At 45.9% G+C, this 21,373-nt stretch overlaps 2 protein-coding genes across 2 annotated transcripts; both read right to left on the bottom strand.

The window, feature by feature from the left end:
• Positions 1 to 363: 363 nt before the first annotated feature.
• LOC144179412 (uncharacterized) lies at positions 364 to 5,955 on the bottom strand. Its single transcript, XM_077707759.1, has one exon. The coding sequence runs from the start codon at positions 5,690 to 5,692 to the stop codon at positions 4,538 to 4,540; it is 1,155 nt and encodes a 384-aa protein (XP_077563885.1). The 5' UTR covers positions 5,693 to 5,955; the 3' UTR covers positions 364 to 4,537.
• A 6,332-nt stretch (positions 5,956 to 12,287) lies between these two features.
• On the bottom strand, positions 12,288 to 20,548 carry LOC144179411 (uncharacterized). The gene is made up of 3 exons (XM_077707758.1): positions 20,302 to 20,548; positions 19,460 to 19,597; positions 12,288 to 12,912 (listed from the first exon to the last, which is right to left on the bottom strand). Exons 1-3 carry the CDS (start codon positions 20,482 to 20,484, stop codon positions 12,892 to 12,894), a joined length of 342 nt encoding a protein of 113 aa, XP_077563884.1. The 5' UTR covers positions 20,485 to 20,548; the 3' UTR covers positions 12,288 to 12,891.
• Between the last annotated feature and the right edge of the window lie 825 nt (positions 20,549 to 21,373).

Here is a 21,373-nt window from a genome sequence, read left to right as displayed (position 1 = left end):
AACATCTGGCTTTAAAAACATTGCATACCCGAAAACAAGACAAAAAAGGTGCTTTCAACCCTACTTGCTGTAATATCCCATTGGCGCATGATGGAATAAGCAGTTTGTTTTACTTCCCGGCTACTCATTGTCCCTGTGAAGTCAACTCTGCCTCATCACGTTTGCCCTTTGTAACACCAAGTCTAGTTGCTCACAAGATGAAACTATGCAACTTTCTAAGCACGTTTTGTGGCCTGTTATTGCATACACAAGGCATGAGAAGGAAATATATACATGTCATATATCCAAAAATGTGCCTCATTAAGTCATCAAAAAATGCACGCAACTGCTATTTTTTTTTAATTTATTTCATCTAAAGGATAGAGGTGATTATGTCGGTGAAAGCAGTTGGAAATAAGAGCATATAACACAACACGTGAATGCACAAAACATACGTAAGTAGTTACTAGTATGCAAATGCACAAAAAAGTGCAGTAATGCAAGAATACACTGTGATATAAATCAGAGGTATCAAAGAATGTACCAGATCCAAGAAGGCATAAAACATGGTACGCATAGTGCAGTTAGAGCTACATAGGTAATATGCAAATGCAAAATAATGCAATAATAAAAGAATATGATGCAATCAGATACAACACAACCATATGATGTAATAAATAAAATAAATAAAAGAGTACATACATGTGAAGGCATAAAACATGGTGCACATAATACAGTTAAAATTACATTAGTATAGTATGCAAATGCACAAAAATGCAATAATACGTGAATACAATTCAATAAGAAAATAAATAGAATATAAAAATGTACGATACGACATGGCATAGAACATGGCACGCATAATACAGTCAAAGTTTAAGGTTGCTTTCGAAAAACCATGGAGTTGGGAAATGCAATTGCCGAGTTATCACAGAAAGACTTACAGTCTGTGCGTAAAGCCATGCTGTTTGAGTTGTTATTGCAGATTACGGTGGTTTTTGTTGGTCGTGGATAAAAATCGAGTTGGTCACTGGTAGAACGAGTTGAGTATTGGTTAAAAAGATGGTGCCGCAGGAATGGCTACAGTTTTAAGCAAGAACATGTTCTACGGGTTGGCTTTGCTTAAGCACGTCTTCATTGCAGGTAATGGGAAAAAGCATGAAGGCACAGACGTGAGATAAGATTTTAAATCCGGTTGAAATTTCAAATGCAAATTTCCTTTGAAACTCACAGGGTGATATTGAGAGCGGCACGGTTTTGTACGGTATCTAAGTAGCTTGCGAGGTATGATTAGGACAAACGGCAAATTGATAATGCACGCTCTAGTTTTGACATACAAATGTGATATACGATATCCCTTTCACATTCTTGGCCCCATAAAACTCAGCTTGCAACAAACGCAACGAAAAAGCATGAAGAATAAAGGCAGATGATCTACTATATGTACGGAGCCCTAGGCAGTGATGGTGATATGTGCTCACCAAGATATTTGTAAGAATTATTTGAGCGGTTACAAAATTAATAGTGTAGGATTAAAGATTACTATAAAAAGGGAAGTGGCAGTGAATGGCTGACTTGCATTTTCAAAAGACCTGTTACGGTATGCAGCAATGACACTTGTCACTTGCCATTTAGCTTCAGAAGAGTGTGGTCAGGAGAAGCAAGATCTGGTATTTTTAGCAAGGTAGATAGATAGTTAGGATGGGTAGATATTCGGTAGTTGAAAAAAATGCTAGGTTCATTACAAGTTATGGGATAAGGCTCCATTTAAGCTTCCAAGCTACCACTTTATGCATGCTTAGTATTCTGTCTCTTTCTACAATGCCCTATCTTTCTACAATGATTGTGACCCCGTCAGAGGAATAAGGGGGACCTCACGATACATTCTATACCAACAGTGACTTCATTTGCTTTACAGGATGAAAACAGCCTGATTGTATTGGCTGCCAGGAGTGCCGAAAGGGGTAACCGCATGCAGCAGTTTAGGTCAGCAACACGAAAAACGTAACCTAATGGATGCAGTAAGCAGGTAGTGTGGGCAACAGTGACAACTGAAAAAACGAATAAACTGCCACAGGGGCCTTCATCACTCACTTAGAGGCTGCTTCTGGCCGTCCAGACGCGAGTGACAATGACAGCTCATTACTGTCATCGCCCCCCGCAGTGTATTAACTTTTACAGCAAAGCTGTATACCTCAACCCCCCCCCCAATGGTTTTATCGCTGGTGGCAAAAACACCAAGGCCTAAGACGGCGAACGCATGCATCAGGTTAAGCAGGCATACAGCGCAGAGCTTGGAATTCACTTAAGGAAACCGCAAAACAAGCATCGAAACCGCATTATGGATGATAAGGCGCCTGTGAACAATTGGACCCCCCCCCCCTCTTGTTCCCAGTAAAGATTATGTTTCCAGATTATCTTTGTAGGCTAGGCAGCAGAACTAGTGTCACTACATGGAGAATTTCTTGCCCCAGACGCCGAGCGCATGCAGCAGGCTAAGCAAGACCGAGCTTTTGCCGCGTCTTTGGACACACTTCTGCTGCTGAAAACGTGTTATCTTTGATTCGCATTCGGAACGACATCGGTCGCACGCAGCCATAAAGCAGGCAGGACAAGCTAAGCCTACCAGAGTTGACCAACTAAAACGCATAAACAACAAAACAGCGGGGCACATGAACCGTCGCAGTGTAAACAAATGTCACGTAATGCGTACTGACCAATGATCATCATGGCAGTGGCACGGAACAGTAGGAGAAAAGAGTGCCGATACTCTGTAGCTTTATCTAGTGACACTAGCATAGCGCAACCGACGACGAAAAACATTTCATACCCTCCTCCATCTCCATTTGTAGTGGTTTACAACAACTTTGCTGGACATCCACTTTCATAGGGATAGATGGCAATCCATTTTTTTTTGCTTGTCACTGTCGGCCACACTACCTGGTCACTGTATCTCTTAAGTTCGTTTTTTGCGTCTGTCACCTAAATCGCTGCACGTGGTTACCCCTTAAAAATCCTCCCAAGTAAATGGAAACATTGCTCAAGATCACTTTCATGGATAAGAGCTAAGTAAGGTATTCCATTGCTTCACAAGACTCCAGATTTTATGCTGGCTCCTAACTGAACCATACTACAGTAGACTCTCGATAAACGGAACTTCAAGGGACCAAAAAAATTAGTTCCTTTTAACAGGAGTTCCGTTTACTGAGACAGATGTGCAAAGGTGCAAATTTATGTGCGTGCACACTCGTAAGGGCATTTCATGGAACTCTAAGCACTAGAAGGTGAATGTAGCGGGTAGTTTTTCAGAAAGCAAGAAAACTACAAGAGGCTTAGGCGAAGCATTCACAAAGTTGATTTGGCAACAATGAGTCGCTGTGCACTACAAAATGCATCAATTATTTTTGTCTGAGTCCTTGCAACTGCATTTTCACGGAGGCTAGAGGCTGGAACTTCGCGAGTGCTTACGAGCCACCGAATTTAGAAGACGGCAACGTCGTAATGAAGCGCCAATAGCACCACGATGGCACGAACGAGGCGGCAGGAGCTGAGCCCTGTAACCTCGGCGTCTTGAATCAAGACCGAACGACTGGGACAAGGACTGCGATGTTGCATTCGTTGCGCTAACACGACTAACCACTTACGAGATGAGGCTTACGAGGCCAACAAGGCTAAAGAAAACACGGAGGAAGAAAAAACAAAACCGAAACAGCCGAAACCGTAAAAAGCTGATTCTCATGCCGAGGGGTATCACAAGAAGTTCCGATTCTAGTTCCGTTTACACGGTGATGCAGAAATTTTAGTTCCGATTACCGGAAGTTTTTTTTACGTTATCTGAATACAAAACCAACCAACTTACTGGCTACTGTTGTGTTTAAGCGGCAATTCCGTTTAAGCGATTTCCGTTTATCGAGATTCCACTGTACTATTTTTTGTATTGTATAGAGGCAAAAAAAAATTTCTGTGCACAAATTCTTTGCATTCTCGGGTCACATAAATTTCCACTGACATGCTTCTTATATGTCGTGTTTAGGTTGCTTGTGTAAAACTGCAATTTAAAATTGCCTTTTTGCTTTCATACTACCCAAAAAAAAGAAAGCAGGAGCAAAAATGTCAGATCTGTTTCTGATTTAACCAAACTTGCAGCTGCCCGTAACAAGGAAACAAAAAAACTGTGACCAGAAAAGCGGCCGTTAGTGACTACATTCAAATGCATTCCCTGCTTGACACATGATGCTACCATTCCACGGCGGCTAGTTGTGCACAAAACCTCAGGGGGAAGGGCGGCTCTCAGGAAGACAAAAAGGAGGCAAACGAGACTCCACATTGCATATGATAATACTGGCCCACACACAAGCCACAAACTGTAAATGCACAATTGCAAGTTGGCCGCATTGGTGACACATTCTGGGAATAAGCGCGAAAAAGACAACACGTAGAAAAGAAGCACGCCGTCCTGTGTGTTCTTTTCTACGCGTCATCTTTTCCGCGCTTACTCCCAGAATGTAAATGCACATGCAGGCATCACTCAAACTCAACCTCGGCATGCGAGACTCTCTCACTCAAACTCAACATTGGCGTACAAGACCCGGTTGTCGATAAAGCCGGCAAGCTCGATGCCCTTCCAGGGCACCTTCTTGGTCCAGTTTCCCCAGTTCCACACGCCGGGCATCGGCTTCTTCAGCATCTTGTAATCCTCCATCGGTAGGGGCAGCCGGACGTCCTTCTCCTGGTCCCTCGGATGCGTGAGCAGCACCACGACCTTCTTCGCAAAGGGCCAGTCCACGTACGTGTCCCACATGCCGTCCCTCAAGTTCAGCAGGAACCGCAGGTTCACCTCGCTGCCTTCGTCCTTGGAGAGCTCGCAGCTGAGCTTGAACGTGTACCCGCCCAGCGTCTGCACCTCGCTCGACATCTGCAGCTGCTTCGTGTCCTTGAGCCTTTCCAGACTGGTGTACACGTCCAGGAACTTGCACAGCGCGATGAAAGATCCCGCTTTCGAGGCTGCGCGAAAGGGCACCGGGGCGCAGCGCCGCTTCGGCACGGGCGACGGCTTCGGCTCTTCGCTGACGGAGAAGTCATCGTCTTCCGTCGCTTGCAGCAGCTCCATCTCGAGGCATCCCAGCTGCTTGGAAAGCGACTCCATTTCGCTCACGAAGGCGTCCGTTTTAACGCTCTCGCTGGTCACCCCTTCGCGCAACTTTTCGAGCCTTATTCTGACGTCCCCGATCACTTCAACGAAGTGCACTTGTTCCAGGCTTTGCGCCACGGCCACCTCGCCGGGGCACATTCGGTAGTGCTCCACCGCGGTCTGTCGAAAAATGCGTCGGTGACACTTGGCGCATTTGACGACCTTGCTAACGCACCCCTGCAAGTGTTCCTTGAGCCCGCACAGCTGGCCGACGAAGCTGCAGTTCTGACTGACGTTCGGGCAGCAGATGCGGTGCTGGCCCAGGTCGGACAGTTTGAAGTTGAGCGGCACCACGTTGGACTCCTCGTACTGCCGTCCGTCCAACGGACATTCCTCGCCAGCCACGATCTGGGACTTGCAAGGCTCGCAGAAGACGTGACAGCAGGGAAGCAGAAAAGACCGGGCGGGAACAACGCCGCACAAGCTGCAGACTCGCACGCTGTGGAGCGGGTCGACGAAGAGGAGCCTGCGCTGCTCGAGAAAGTCGTCGAATCCCGTCAGGGTGTACTCTGCGACGGCCATCTCTAACACGAGCGGGTCGCCCGCGAGCAAGAATCTTCCCAAGCGGAGTTCCAACCCGAGAACCCAGAGGAATCGCTAAAAGAAGCAGACACAAAAAAAGCGCGTCTCTTATTTGATGCAATGACGATGATAGTGTTTTTAAGAAGAAAGCAAATCTAATTGTACACTAATTTCTACTATAAGTTTTTTATACGTTTAATTTTTATTTATTTTATGGTGTTAACTTATTCAACGTCGTTTCTTGCTTACAAGTTACAACTAGCCAACCACCACTGGTTTGTAATTGTCGGGCCAGCAACAGCCAACAGCCAGTGATTTCGACCTGCCCTTCAGGAGAGGAATTAACCAACCTTCTGGGCGGGTGAGGAGCATCGCTAGGCGGATGTGACGTCACGTTTGCTCGCAGCGTTCCCGCGCGGTATGTTTACATTTTTCCGAGTGCTGCCTACACGGCTTACGAAATCCTCCCTGTTCTGTGGCTTACGTGCCGTAGCGATTCAAGTAGTCGCGTTCGACTTATGCGGTCGACGCAAGAATTCATAAACTGGCGATGGTTGTCGCCCTGTCAGTCGTCGTTCAACAGCTCCAGCGTCTTCTGGCATTACAGCTTTGCAGTTATCTGTGGGCGTTCAACTGTCCACCATCGGCCGACCAGGTGAGTGTTTTTTGGCGGGTTTGCAATCAGTTCGCATATCTCCTACTGCAAAGCGTGCTTTCTGCTTGCGGCAGTTATATTAGCGACGTTTACGAAATTGTTAACGGCGCGTTCTCACCGTCTTGCATTATTGTTGCTGTTTATGCTGCTCTGTTCGCGTCTGTCGGCGATCGCAAGCTGTTGGCGGTTTGTTGCACGGCGCGGGAACCCGTCTCGCCCGTGGCGCTTCTTTGTCTCTTCTTCAATGTGGCGTCATTAACATCGCTTGTTATCCTTGGGCTAACCTATCTTAATGTTGTAACGAAAATGAACTTGCTGTGCGAACTGAGCGTGACAGAACGCTGTTGGCAAGGTTTTCGTGTGCGCGTGTGGTTCGTGAGGGCGTTGTAACACGCTGCTTTGGCCTCTTGCACCTCTTTCCTGCATCTAGTACTCTTGCTTGCCAGGAGTGCCTGCCAAGGGATGGTTACTTCGTTATGTGTTTTCATATTTAATAGTGAACCACTCAGCGTTCTATAACTGATGCAAATGCAGGCGGAACGACCCCGATAACAACGCAGGGCAGTGCTTGTGGCAGGGGCAGTGCTTGTGTGGTCTTCTCTGTCGTTTGCCCTTCTTTTCAGTCGTCGTAGATTATTTACTGTTGCGTGAACGTTGTTTGATTCTTCACGTTTCATTTTTCTCTTGCAGCATCTCCTGACTGCAGTCACGGTGCCCCTAGCCTGCGTGCAGCACTCATCCTGCCATTCTAGTGGGAACTGATGTTCGCAGGCCACTTGTCACGACCTAACGGGTTCCCGCCCTTGCCTGGCTTATAATTGATGGTATACTTCAGATACACTGCTGCGTTCTCTCTCTGCATACATTTAAAGCGAGTGTTTACACTAACACAGCAGTGGATAACCATGAAGACAGCAGCGTGTGTACTGGAAATGCCAGTGAAAACAAAACCAAACGATCTACAGATCTATGCCAGCTTGACCATTACAAATCTTTCAGCGAGTGTCAAAGCAATGGACAGCTGGGGATATCTCGTGCGCTAAATTGTGTTCTTCTTTCTGTTTGTTTTCTATTTGCTGGTATAAATTTACGAATTGATAGTATGAGTAAAGTAGACAGAGAACAAAGTGATTGCGTTGCTCTTAGAAATGTCTTACACGAAATAAAACTGCTTCCTGCGAGTTCGCACTGCTCAGTGCGGGGAAAAAAGGTTCCGTATAACAAATAATTTGGTGCACCCAAACCCATCTGTGATGAACATATGTCATGCATGGATTATTTAAGGGCATGTTATTAGCTTTGGCAAAACAAGAAAGTGACCTCTTTCTTGTGCAGAAAACTAGTTTAGTTGCAATTTTGGCTCTTATCTGTCCAGTGTCAACAGGAATAGTAGCCTTGATGTGCGACTTTGCGGACACTTTCCTGTCACCTTCCTTCAATGTCACCACAGTGGTGGTGAAGACTCCTGGGCAGTCGAAATCGCATGATGACAGGCAGTTATATTCTACCACGAGAAGCACCCTCCACAAGCCATGAGGCCTTGCTCTGTTTTCAGCTGGGGCTCCTTTCGTTGCCAAGTGCCTTGGTCTTTTGGGGTAAAGCTCCCAAAACAGGGTGGTCTTGTCCCTGTTGGAATTGTCATGTTGATCATACTTTTCACCCACAGCTTTCCAGTTCATTTCACTTTTCTAACCCAATTCTAATGTTATTAGTGTAGGGAAATCTGGTGTCCAGCAGCTTGCGTTTCAAAGGGAATAGATGTAGCAACTACATCAAGCACTAGCTGATTCTGATGCTTAGTGGACTTTGCTCTGAGCCGTCCAAAGCGCCACAAGGGGAAGCAGTGCTGGTCTTATGTAGTGTACTACTTTGGAGCTGCAAAATTACAATGCACCTTTTTTACCTCAATTTTTTATGCTGCAGTGGAAATCATGCGAATACATGTTTGTAAATGTCCATTCCACCAACAAATTCACGGCATGCCTTGACAGTAGGCGCAGTTTTATGCATCTAGATAATCACCTGTACCCATTTATCACAGGCCTGCAATTTGCACATGGTCGGATTTAAGCACCCTAAATGTGGCAAGTGTAACCGACCGTAACACACAATCTTGAAAACTACCTTATCAACGCGAAAGCAATAAGTGGCCCATTGACTAAGAAGCCACTATCCGCTGTCTGTACTAGCACAACAGCTCCTAAACCGGCCGGCAGTGCAAAGAGAGCAAAGAGTGGATTGAGTTCAAAACTTTGGGAAGAGTTCAAACCACATGGGAATCAAACCCAGGACATCCCTAGTGCAAGTCCAGCACCACATCCTTGACACCACTATAGCTCAGTGGGTCTAGCTGACTAAAGGTGGACCCAGGGAGCGCATTATGACCTTAAACTGAAAAAAAGTCCACAGGTACAAGCAACCCGACATACAATGAGTTTTAAATTTCTTGGCAATTCATTAGGCCAGCACATAGCCGTAACATCTCCACTCAGATGAATTGGCCAGTCACGATGATAGCTGCTGTCAGAAGCTCATGGCTGTTTCACCAATTCCCATTTGTCTTAAAACAATGCTGCTTAAATTACACACTGGCCAACTGCACCTCATCGAGTATATTTTACGCTCCTAGCATTCTGCAGTAGCCTTGTTTAGTGTTAAAGAACTACGTATTTGATCACATGTGAAGACTGCGATTTCTGTTAGAGCATTTTGTGCTTTCAACCTAAATTGGTTGACGCTCGTCAATTCAACACTGGCTGCAAACTTTTATTGTGGTGTAATAAACATAAAACCTGGATAGAGTAAAAATACTGAAGAGTAAATTATGCTAGGCTTATACATTGCACAGCGTAGCTGTAAACATCAAAATTCAACTTTTTAGGTTTCACGAGGAAAAGCTCAGCATAACTTGGGCCAGCTATGAAGGGTAACTGCAGTGTAGGGCTATAGGTTAAGTCAGGCCACCTATAAATCTTTGACATGCTTCGAAATCTTGGCACACAGGCATTTTTTTTGTTCTACCTAAACCAATGCTTTGGACTTCGGCGAAATGTTTTGGACGGGTTAAACTGCACAATGCAATTGCAAATAAGAATTGAACAAACGTCTGTTGTGTCCATTCGAGAATCCAGTGCTTGCCTAATATCGAAAATTGCATCCAGCAATCGCTTCAAGAAATGTACTTGTATGTCCAAGAGACAAGCTCAAATAAAAAGTTACCCTACTTCAACTGCATTCCTTGCATATTTATTTATTTGAAAATATTTAGCACGAAAACAACAGAATGGTACCAACAGGCAGTGCTGTCACTTTTCGTGCTCTCTCTCTCATGCTGTGTTGTTTTTCCAGTTTATTAATTTTAAAAATATGCCACATTTGCCATTTTAGTTGGTTTTATTTGTTTTGATGTTATGCTGTGTTGCCAACGAAACTTTGTAAATGTCTTCCTAAGAAAAAAATAAGAATACCTAGCATTTGTAAGTGTATGCTTCTTGATGGATAGCAACTCTCACTATATGAAAGTGAAGCCAAGAAAACACCAAAGTCATCACAAACACTGAAGAATGTTTATTTACATGGCATCACATCACTTGCTGGACAAGCAACAAGGCACCATAATGCTGCTCACACAAGAGTGCGGAGTATGCGCCGTGGCTAAAACTACTTGATAAAAATACAAGCAGGCGCTTATCTGCCCCAAGGTGACCCTGAATGAAAATGTGACATGCGCAACACTGGAAATCAACAAAAGTTATTGGGTCAGGCATAAGTGAAAAGTGCGGGCAAAAGTCGAGGGCACTTTCATGTGTTGGATGACGAGACTGCTGGCACAAGACAGGAAGGATCGAAGGGTGCTAACTCAGTATTGTATGGTTACAAATACGTGCAGATTGCTACTCACTGGACCAAAAGTGCTTGAAGACCCTGATTTTAAAGCAAAACTTTCTATGTCTCACCAGTGGAATATGCCATGCCAAAAAGGCATTACAGAAAAGCCAACTTTCTCTGACAATGATAATGATCGTGGGTAAAGAAGTGCAGAAAAAAAAACGCTTCCTGCAGTCAGAAACAAATCAGGACCCTCGCGGTGTGAAACCAACATCTATTCCGTGACACCATTGCAACATGGTCGAAGTAGTTTGAATCTGGATAGCGGTGCATCGAGATGCAAAATTAGACAAAAATGGTGCACCTCACATTCTAATGACGACGACAGTTTGAACGGGAAGCTTTCGTCGAGCAAAATCAAGCGGCGAAGTTTCAAAGCCACTGCAATCAAAAGTCCAAACAGCATGCAAGTAAGTGATAGCTGAAACAGGCAATGTCCAAGCTCAGATGACAATCTAGCAAGAAATCCCTCGCGAGAAAACTGAGTTCAACTGAAAGACAATTTCTCCTAGACACCCTTCCCACTAACTTACAACCAAATTCCTTAAATGATCTCTTGCGTCCCTCCTACCCACCTAATTTAGCAGAGGCAGTGTGGGACACACTCCTGCATTTCATATACCGACCCACTATTTTTCCCTTGCTGTTTCCCACCCATACCCGTCGTGAACTTTAACTAATCGCTACTTCTAAGAGGGTCTGATGCACTAGCAAGAGGCCCCCGGGTGTTTTTTTTTAACAGTTCAAGAAACGTTTAAAAAAAAAGCCATTATTGTCGTAAGACAAAAGCGTGCACGTTTTTTTTCCTTGCAATTAATTACAGCAACTAATGAACACATGACAGAACAAGTAACAGAGAGCAATGATGAAACTGACAACCACAGATTTGCACATAACTGTGGAGAGGAACTCTCTGGATAGGAGACTGAGCAATAGAAGAGCACAGCAGCTGCGGCTGAACCTCCCCACGCAGCTGAACAGAGACGAAGAATACGGCAAATGGACAAAATTAAGGGTTGGGAGTCTTAGTAGCCACTGTACTTTCTTATCAACCAGGCGTGTGGCTGGATGGTATAGATGAACAGCAACGTGGGAGCTAGAGGACTGCTTGCTGGCGACACTACTACCACCCAGTAGTCTGTACTCCACAGTACACAGTAGGAGGAAACAAACTGGAAGTGGGACTGCGAATTGCCATGATGTTACAAATGAAAAAAGTGCTGCGTGGCTGTCACAAGTCAATGTCAATCACCCTTAGAGGGAAGGTGCCAAAACCCCTTAGAGAGAAGATGAAGACACGACATTTGGATCTTGTGGCTAAAAATGAACCATTCATGTAGCGCCCCACCGTAAAAGGGGATTGACCTTCACTCATTTCCTGAAATAAAGTTTAAAAGCAGTTCATCCAGGGCAGTTGCCACCAGCACCCTAGAGTAGTATGGTGGAAACACACCACAATCTTTGCTTTTGGGAGGTCTTTTACCGGGCTGTCTACCAAAAAACTCAAATTCCTTTTTTCTAAGTGGGCACCTGGTCTTAAACAAAAAAAAAACATGGTTTTTACAGTTAGGACGTTAAAAATTGGGTGATGCATGTGGTTTTTCATTGAAATTGTAGATATGAAGTTTGTTTCTGTGTAAAACAACTACATTAAGCTTTATTTGGCTTTTATGTTTGATTTTTTGACAGCCTTTGTAAAAAAACTGCTTGAGGGATGCAGCTGAACAAGGTACCGGTGAACTGTGCACAAATCAAGGGCTGACTGCCATAAGACTAACATTATCATTATATATGGTCTGTAGCAGAAGTGACAGCTGTTTGAAGTTTGGGCCTGGACGGCAACACCAGTTTTCCTGGTTCCCATTTTCTAGGCCCAAACTTCACATGGCTGTAACTTCTGCTACAGACCAGATAGAATGATAATGCTAGTATTATTGCACTCCTTGACTTGTGCACAGTTGACTGGTACTTTATTCAGCTGCGCCCCTCCAGCAGTTTTTTTTATAAAGGCTGTCTAAAATCAAAAATAAAAATCCAAATAAATGTGAATAGAGTCGTATTACACAGAAACAAATTTCATATCTACAGTTTCCATGAAAAACCACATGCATCCCCCGATTCTTATCATCATAACTGTAAAAATAAAGTTTTTGATCAAAAACTGATGTTCCTTTCTAACTCGAAGCTTTCTGGCCAGCTCCGGCCTCGAAGGTCAGCTGCGCCTGATCAAAAGGACTGTCAACGCGGCTTGAGCTCAAGGCATCCTGGAATGAGGACACCTCTCTGAAGCATTTTGCGCATTTAATTAAAGTTTATTCTCGCTCTCTCTCTTGCGACTTGAGTCAAAGTCTAAAATCTAAACTGCTTCGACCGTATCAGGAGGGCGCAGTCTGACAGACAATGGTTTCATAATGCAAGGGACACTGGTTCCATTATGACCATGGAAAGCGTTTTTTCTTGAGGTGCATGTGCTTTTGCTTATCATCCTCATCGCTTTGTGAAAATCACTGTGTAAAGTTAGCTTTCCTGCAGTGCATTATGTAGCCACATTGAATGCAATCAGTGAGGTCCTGAAAGCTTCACTTTAACAACAGGAGTTACGTGCTCGTCAAGACCCTCGTCTCACAGCAAACTTCTCTTCACCAGCAGGCACAGGCTAGAGCCCAGTCAGCACGTGCTGCAAAGACATGATGAGAGTAATTAAGCACGAACCTCAAGATGGAAAGGAGGCGGAGCAAAGAGCAAGAAAAATGCATCAGGAGGAGACTGCAAGCTCTGGGATGAGCAAGCTAGGTGTGGTGCTGTCAGGACACTGATGTCGCAACCCAAGCCTGGGAACAAGCGGAGCCAATAGCGCAGTTGTTCCAGCCTCCTCTGGAACAGTGATTCAGCTGATACGCCAATGACACGCCAACAGTGACACGCCAATTTATATTTATATTCTATATTTATATTAAATGAAGCCAGTGCACGTGATGCCATCTCCCGAGTTGTGCCATGCTTGCACCGCTCACCCCCTTGCTGGTAGCCATGTGCTCATACCGTGGTCAACCTCAAGTCTTCACCCCTTTCCTTTGAAATCCTTTGTGTGCAAGCACAACTCACCACATGCTGTCGAAAAAGAAGAAATAAAAACGTGCATCACTAGAAAGCATAGCTGCTACCCCAGCAACAAGTGGAGGGGGCACCCTTTTGTTTGTTTTGCCCGAGACGACTGTCCAGAATGGCGGATTACCAGCCCGCGCATGTGCAGATTGCTAATAGAAAAAGGTCCATTACCGCAATCTCATGGAGTCCGACGTATCACAGACACTGCGGCACATACATGGCGGCGCACACAGAGGGTCGCCCACTTGTGGGCCACACCAGTGAATACAACCTATGAAGTGCTATACCCACCACCGATATAGCATTATCTAGCTGCAGTCAGCAACACTTTTTTATATGTTTACATGTACTTTCAAGCGTTCGGAGAGACAAAATGGCTGCTTGTCACTGCTTCTGACCGATCATCCATGGGTCGATCCCACCAATCTTGGTGCCACAAATCACAGTAATAACGCGGAAGTCTTCAATTGTGGGCCGGACTGACACACACGATTCGCGCCAGGGCTGTCAAACTGGCGTGGCAACTTTCTGATCGCGGCGTTAACACGCCACAGTGGTTCGAACACTTGCCCAGTATGAAGGTAGCTATTTCTGTCGTCGTTGGTTTGTCGCATAATGCATGCTTTACTGATGTTTAAGTGCAAGACCTGGCAAGCTTCTCTAGCTCGCCCAGAATTTCTCGATACGCAACTCTGAGCTGACGTGTGAGCACGTCTGTTTGTCGTGTGGTTCCTTGTTAATGAGCCAGACCATGCAACTGAACGGTGCGAATGCAGATTTGATGCTTTCAGCGCATTTCACTCCTTTCTTCGATCAACAAGAGAGAAACTGTCAGTAATGCTCGTAGAAAGACGGGGCGAGTCAGAAATGCTGCTTGGACACTTCCTAGTACCATATAAATAGTGTACTTAATCTTACCGAGAGCCAAAGCATCATTTTAGGTTGCAGTGAAGCAGACCAGAAAACACCCCTGCCCTTTTTCTTGTCCTTTATCTTTGAAGCACTCATTTGTTTATGTATTGAAAACCAATTTGTGCAGCGGCACACTCCATTAGTTATTTGTGTATATGGCTAATTTTTTACATTTTAACATTTATATGTTCTCATTGTAGTATGATACTAATCTTGATCAGTGCATTTTTGAAGCAGAGGTGGTTTTCTTCAGGTGGCAGTTCCTTTTCTCTACAAAAAAGGGCTTGCTGTAAACAGGATCAAACAACAAAAAAGGAAATCTGTTTTAAGTAAGGAGGAAAAAGGTTCACGTCAATTTATAAGGCTGAGACAAAGATTATGGCAGTCACTACACGTGCTGCGGTTCCCGTAGGGCTAACAAGCGATTTGCAAAAAACTGGACAACACTTCCCATGGTGCGGAAACCGAAGATGTACTCCTGCAATTAAAACACGGAATTATCGCTGCCCCTTCAAAGGTAGATAATTGAGCCATTTTGGCACTTGATCTTTAGAAAGCTTTGATCGCGTATCACAACAGGCTATTTTGTGTAACGTTGCCACTTTCACTCCGTGTCGCCGCACATACAACTATATCCGTAACTTCCTTTCGAACCGCACGGCTGTTATTCAGCTCGGTGACCTACAATCCGACACTATCCATTTCCCAACCATTGGCACGCCTCAAGGTGCAGTATTATCGCCACTCCTATTTAACATTGCCCTAATCCACCTTCCCAGTAAGCTCGCCGCGATCCCTCGCTTACTCCACAGCATATACGCCGATAATATTACGCTGTGGACCACCAGAGGCAGCGACTTTCAAATCGAGGAGGTTCTCTAACAGGGAGCTGGCTTAGTTACCGCCGCCGCGCAAGTTGGGCTTGGATGCTCACCTGAAAAATCTGAGCTTTTAATTCACCCCGCCAAATCAACCGGCAACCCGGCCCAGACACCCACCATTGAGGTCCGCATTGATGGTAGGGATGTTCGCCAAGTGGAAGTCCTGAAAATACTTGGGCTCTGCATACAGCGCAATTTCGCAAACATTAAGTACCTAGCACAGCTGAATTCTCAGGTGAATCAGACGATCGCCCTCATCCCCAGGATTGCTGCCCGCAACAAGGGGCTCAAAGAAACAGAGCGTATCCGGCTGATACAGGCATTTGGGCTCTGCCTTCTCACTTACTCCCTCCCGTATCTCTTGCCCTCGCATACCGAACTCTCTAAAGTCAACTGCCTCATTCGAAAGACCTAAAAAACGGCGCTACACATCCCTCAGAGCACTACCACTGCCAGACTCGAGAAACTTGGCATTTACAATACTGCGGAGGAACTCATTGAAGCCCACCTTATCGGTCAGCTAAATAGGCTCTCATCCACCCCCACCGGTCACACTCTCCTTGTTACTCTTAACCTTAAAGCCCCTATCCTCTGTGATGACAGGCTCCCGGTACCAGCTATCCACCCTTTACCGCGCAATATCACCCTGTTTTCAACAAGCAGCCTAGGGAACTACGAGCACAAGCACTTACAGAGAAATACCCCGTCCACCCCACTACGGTTTACGTGGACGCAACTTGCTATCGATGGCAGGATGCATACGCTGTCGCAGTAGTAATCAACCATCCCAACACTCCTCCTCTTAAATCCCTAACAGACCGCACCAACTGACCGCTGAGGCAGAAGAGGCGGCAATAGGTGATCGGTAAAAAGTGCAAATGCTCATGGGTGCATTGTCAGCTCCCGCGGAGTTCTGTTACTTCCGGTTCGAGAGCTCTCCTGGCCTCCCATATGCCGACGGCTTTCAGGCGCGCTTGTGCTTGTTGTTTATCTGTTTCCACTGAAAAAAAAAAACCGCTCATGCATCGCACATTCAATGTGTAACAACAATGAATTCTACTAGGGGCTTCTCTTAAAGGTTAGCACTCTGTGACAAATAAACAACACGCACACACGCGCGTGAAAGCCGCCGGCGTACGGGAGGCCAGGCGAGATCTCGAACCGAAAGTGGCTGGAGCAGACAACGTACCCATGAGCCTTTGCACTTTTTACCAGTCACCTATCGCGCTAGCCCTTACACATAGGCCGCCCCCTATCACTATCATCTCGGATTCGAAAACGGCGATTCGAAATTACGCCAGAGGCATGATCTCGCCCCTGGCGCTCAAAATTCTCCTCAAAAATCCTCCTACCATACAAATAAAGCTGATCTGGACTCCGGCCCACATGGGCGTGGGGGGAAATGAGGCAGCACATAGGGCCGCTCGAGAGCATCCCGTCCAAGCAGGCCCTAGCCTCGAACCCTTTCACGGAGCCCTATCAGCTTGGGACAGTCTCTTGATCTTCCAAGACATTACGGCACATTACTGCCTCTCACGCCGCCAGCTCCCCCCCGCACACCCGGATTTATCCAGCAGGGAAGAACGGCTATGGCGACTGGTGCAAACCCATACCCTCCCATGTCGCTACCACCTGCACCGTATTTATCCTTCCGTCTACCCCTCCACCAACTGCACGGCCAGTGGAGCAGTGGAAACACTGGACCATCTTCTTTGGAACTGTCCCCACAACCCCTATCCTCTCTTAGCAGACGGTGGGCACTGGGCTGAGGCACTGGGAAGCTTCGACCTGTCTACCCAGCGGGTGGCGACGGCGAGGGCTGCTGCGGACACCGGTACGTTGGTCACCACGTCCCCTAAGGGGCCTTTAAAGGCTCAATAAAATGTTTGTCCTCCTCCTCCCATGGTGCGGTCACATGCGGTTTTGCACAGATGGCATCTGGCCCCATTTTGTCTGACTGGCAATGAAAACTGCCTGCTTCAAAATAACTAAGACATTTTTTAGCCACATTTACATTCAGGCAGAAAGTGCTGTGCAGCCATTGCATGTAATGTTGCCTGTATGAAAAATTGTGCTCAATAGGTTTCTGAGGAAAGCTGGTTTCGAGAATTGCATTGTGCCATAGGACAAAACAAAATTAACTATAAATGAAAAACAAGTTTTGCCATGCATATTTTTGTGCTCCTTTTCTATCATGTTTACAACCAACATGACCATACTGTTAATTACATTGCACCTTTGGTCTCATAGGTCACCCAGAAAGGAAAACAACTGAAGTCGATTAAGTAGTGTAAGGAAAATTCACTTTATATTGTAAAACAACAACAGTATTAATGTATTCTTGAAAGCGTAAGAAACAACAGCCTCGCCTGGACCTTTTGCAAATGTAAAATAGTTTCTTCTTGTCTTCTTTTTATTTTATGGTGAAGGAATGGGGCTGCTTCTTTTCCTGCAGCTTGTTAAGTTGGCCAATTTTTATGTGATCAGGTATCTAAGCATTCAGGAGTAGACGTGTCCTGATCGGGTATATCTTGAGTCCAACTGAGTAAAGGGTATTCTGATTTTTATCATGCTAAGGGTCATATTCCGAATGCTCCCCATGAGCACAAACGAGTTGCAGTGAATGAATGAAGATAGCACGGAATTCTTTTATCAACACGTAAATGCCTAAGACTAGTTCACATACTTGAGCAAATCACAAGCACGGCATAAACTTAATGCGGTTGCCCAGCAGTTGGGCAACACGCCACTATTTAAACTAAATGCATATGCTACTCGATAGTTTCCCTCCAGCTTAGAGACTGCCTTTTCCATGTATTTTCTAGTTCATAAATATACCATAGAATGCTTGGCTGCAGCAGCTCTCATAAATTACAAAAGGACAAGAATAAGATGGGCATTGCTTCCACAGATGATCCCTTTGTATCATTCCTGACATGAAATAGCCAAGTGAATCTTTGGACCTTGGTAACAAACTGTTTCAAAGCACAGTGCAAACCGTGATGAACAAACAGCATTGCGTCAGGTGCATAGCCTGCGACACTGTGCAGCTGAAAAAAATATCTATGTCTTTCTGCTTCATTTTCCTGTGTCTACTTATGCAAAGTGCCTTTATTAACAATAAAAGCAGGGCGGTAGGAGGGGTGTAAAACGTTTAAAGAGCTTACGGCAAAATAATGTGACACGCTTTTTTTAAACATTATGTATGAGCTGCCTCACGTAAGAGGCATTTCTTACAACATTCTTAGCCCTGTATAGCTTTCTCACACAGCTTAGATGTCGTGCGAAAAAGGCAACTTAGTCTAACAGCTCAAGGCGAGGTAGGTGCACCTTCTCCCGTTTGCACTCAAGAGTTTACATGAGAAGGTACTAAGTAACTGCTGCATAATCGAGTAAACTGAGGGCCCTTCGCACTATGAGGCACAGGGCAGTGTGGTAGACCTCTCACTCAAGGATCTTTAGCGTAAACCAAGACATTGTGTACAGAAGGTTATTTTTTTTGGCTTTATAAATTCAATGCAGCCCCGGCAGACAAGAATCGAACCCAAGACATTGTACATCCCTGCAGCCATAGGAAACCATGTGAGATCTGAGCAATCTGGCACCTGAGAAATCTCATTACGATGAATAAAGCTACCGTGCGATATTACTTAGTGTTTACAAAAACCAAGGATAGACAGCATAGGGGCACTAGATACATCCTTGCTTACACAAAACTCAAAAGTAAAATTAAAAAATATATATATATATGACGCGGCCATCCGAGGCACGGTATATCTATGGTGTTGACTAACACCATGTACTGTGCCCTGGCCGACGACGTAATTTTTATGTTCCTGCCTCCACTGGAAGCTGGAAAGCACTGTAAACGGCCCTGCGGTCAGCCATAACCCATTACACGCCCAAGACTACAGTGCAAACTTTGTCGTGACGGAAACCACGTACGGTGCTGTTTGCACGAAGGTCACGCCAGCCCACCTCATAGATTGTGCTATATCGGTAGCTGGTGGGACTTCACTAGGTGGTACATATAGCATCATCCATAAATTTTCAACAGTAAAAAAATGAAGGTAGTAATTAAGCAGTGCATGAGCTATCCCTACCTCTTCATTGTTTCACTAGCTACTGAAAGACTTGTATTTGAAAATGTCAGGCTGGAATGGATGCATAGACCAGGTTGGTTTTTTGACATTGGCATAAATAACTAAACTTGATTGTTAGTACACACGCTGCTGTCTTCATGGCTATCAACTACCGTGTTACTGTAAACCCTCGCTTGAAATGTACACGGAGTGAGAACGCACTGGTGGATCTAAAGTATACCATCAAATAGAAGCCAGGAAAAGTCGGGAACCCGTTTGGTTGTGACAAGTGGCCTGCACTAGAATGGCAGTTCCCACTAGAATGGCAGGATGAGTGCTGCAGGCAGGGTAGGGGCACCGTGACTGCAGTCAGGAGATGCTGCAAGAGAAATAAATGGAACATGAGGAATGAAGCACCGTTGAGGCAGCAGTAAATAAACAATCTAGGATGACTAAAAAAAGGGCAAACGAAAGCGAAGACCACACAAGCAGCGCTCTTGCCCGCCCTGCGTTATCCGGGTCGTTCCCGCTGAATTTCCATCGGTTATTGAACGCCGATTGATGAGATGAAAACACATAACGACGTAAGCATTCCTTGGCAGGCACTCCTGACAGCAAAAGTGCTGGATGCAGCAACGAGTGCAACAGGCTAAAGTAGCGTGTTACAACGCCCTCACGAACCACACGCACACACGAAAACCTTGCCAACAGGGACCTGAGATCGTACTGCAAGTTCATTTTCGTTACAATATAAAGATCGGTTAGCACAAGGCACGTTGTCTAGAAAAAGCGTCGAGGAAAACAAGTGATGTTAATGACGCCACATTAAAGAGACAATAAAACGTCATGGGCGAGACGGGTTTGCAATGAGAGCGAGTTTCCGCGCCGTGCAACAAACCGTCAACAGCTCGCGATCGCCGACAGACGCGAACGAGCAGCATAAACAGCGACAATAATGCAAGACGAGGAGAACGCGCCGTTAAGAATTTCGCAAACGTCGCTAATATAACTGCCGCGAGCAGAAAGCAAGCTTTGCAGTAGGAGATATGCGAACTGATTGCAAACCCGCCAAAAAACACTCACCTGGTCGGCCGATGGTGGACAGAATGTGAGATGGAGAAGGGACTCCAGACCCGTCCGATGGTGGACAGTTGAACGCCCACAGATAACTGCAAAGCTGTAGTGCCAGAAGACGCAGGAGCTGTTGAACGACGACTGACAGGGCGACAACCATCGCCAGTTTATGAATTCTTGCGTCGACCGCATAAGTCGAACGCGACTACTTGAATCGCTACGGCACGTAAGCCGTGTAGGCAGCACTCGGAAAAATGTAAGCATACCGCGCGGGAACGCTGCGAGCAAACGTGACGTCACATCCGCCTAGCGATGCTCCTCACCCGCCCAGAAGGTTGGTTAATTCCTCTCCTGAAGGGCAGGTGTGATTTCGAGGCCAGAATAGGAAAGTGTGATTAGCGGCATGCAGCGCCTATGAGGCGCTTTGAAGCCGCCGATAGGGATCCGCGAGGGGGCGCGCGTGATCGTTTACACGTCGCCTGCTGAGGCGCGCGCGGATCGTCTGCAATGCGATTGCTGCTTTGCCCAGAGATCTCACCGCTTGTTTCGTGTGCCGTAGCAGGTTTAAGGGTGCATTAGTGCCGCAAAAGTAGATTCACAGTTTTGTGCCGGGCCGCTGTACGGTGTACAGGTCCTGCAAAAAGAAACTGTCGTTGTTTGGCGTTCCGAAGTACGTGCATGCGTCTGTATTGGCGCAGTGGCGACGAGAAATACCACGTACTGAGAAGCGGCTCAAGGAAAACACCGCTATGTGCGAGCTACACTTCGACGTAAGATACATCTCCTGGCACATTGAACATACCCTGAACGGAAAAGTTGTCTCAATCTACAGGGGCAGGCCTCGGAATTGCCCCCGCAAAATCTGCCCACGCGATTTCCAAGTCCTCCGAAGTACCAGCCGAAACAACTTCCCCGAGCAGGAAGTGTCAAGCGAGAAACGCACCCGCGGCCCCACCCAGTAATAAAAACGCTAAGGATGGTGACTCCTCTGTGAGTGCAGAGTTTGAAGAACCCCATGCTACTTTTCTGGGGAAACATGGGGGAAACCACACGCTGAGTGTTTCGCCTTTCACAGTACCTT

Source organism: Haemaphysalis longicornis, unplaced genomic scaffold, assembly GCF_048455015.1.
Source record: "Haemaphysalis longicornis isolate Haplotype H1 unplaced genomic scaffold, Haemaphysalis longicornis Haplotype H1 scaffold_4, whole genome shotgun sequence".
NCBI classification, from domain to species: domain Eukaryota; kingdom Metazoa; phylum Arthropoda; class Arachnida; order Ixodida; family Ixodidae; genus Haemaphysalis; species Haemaphysalis longicornis.
The sequence above is the reverse complement of the archived record's forward strand: the minus strand, read 5'-3'. Positions and strand labels throughout refer to the sequence as shown.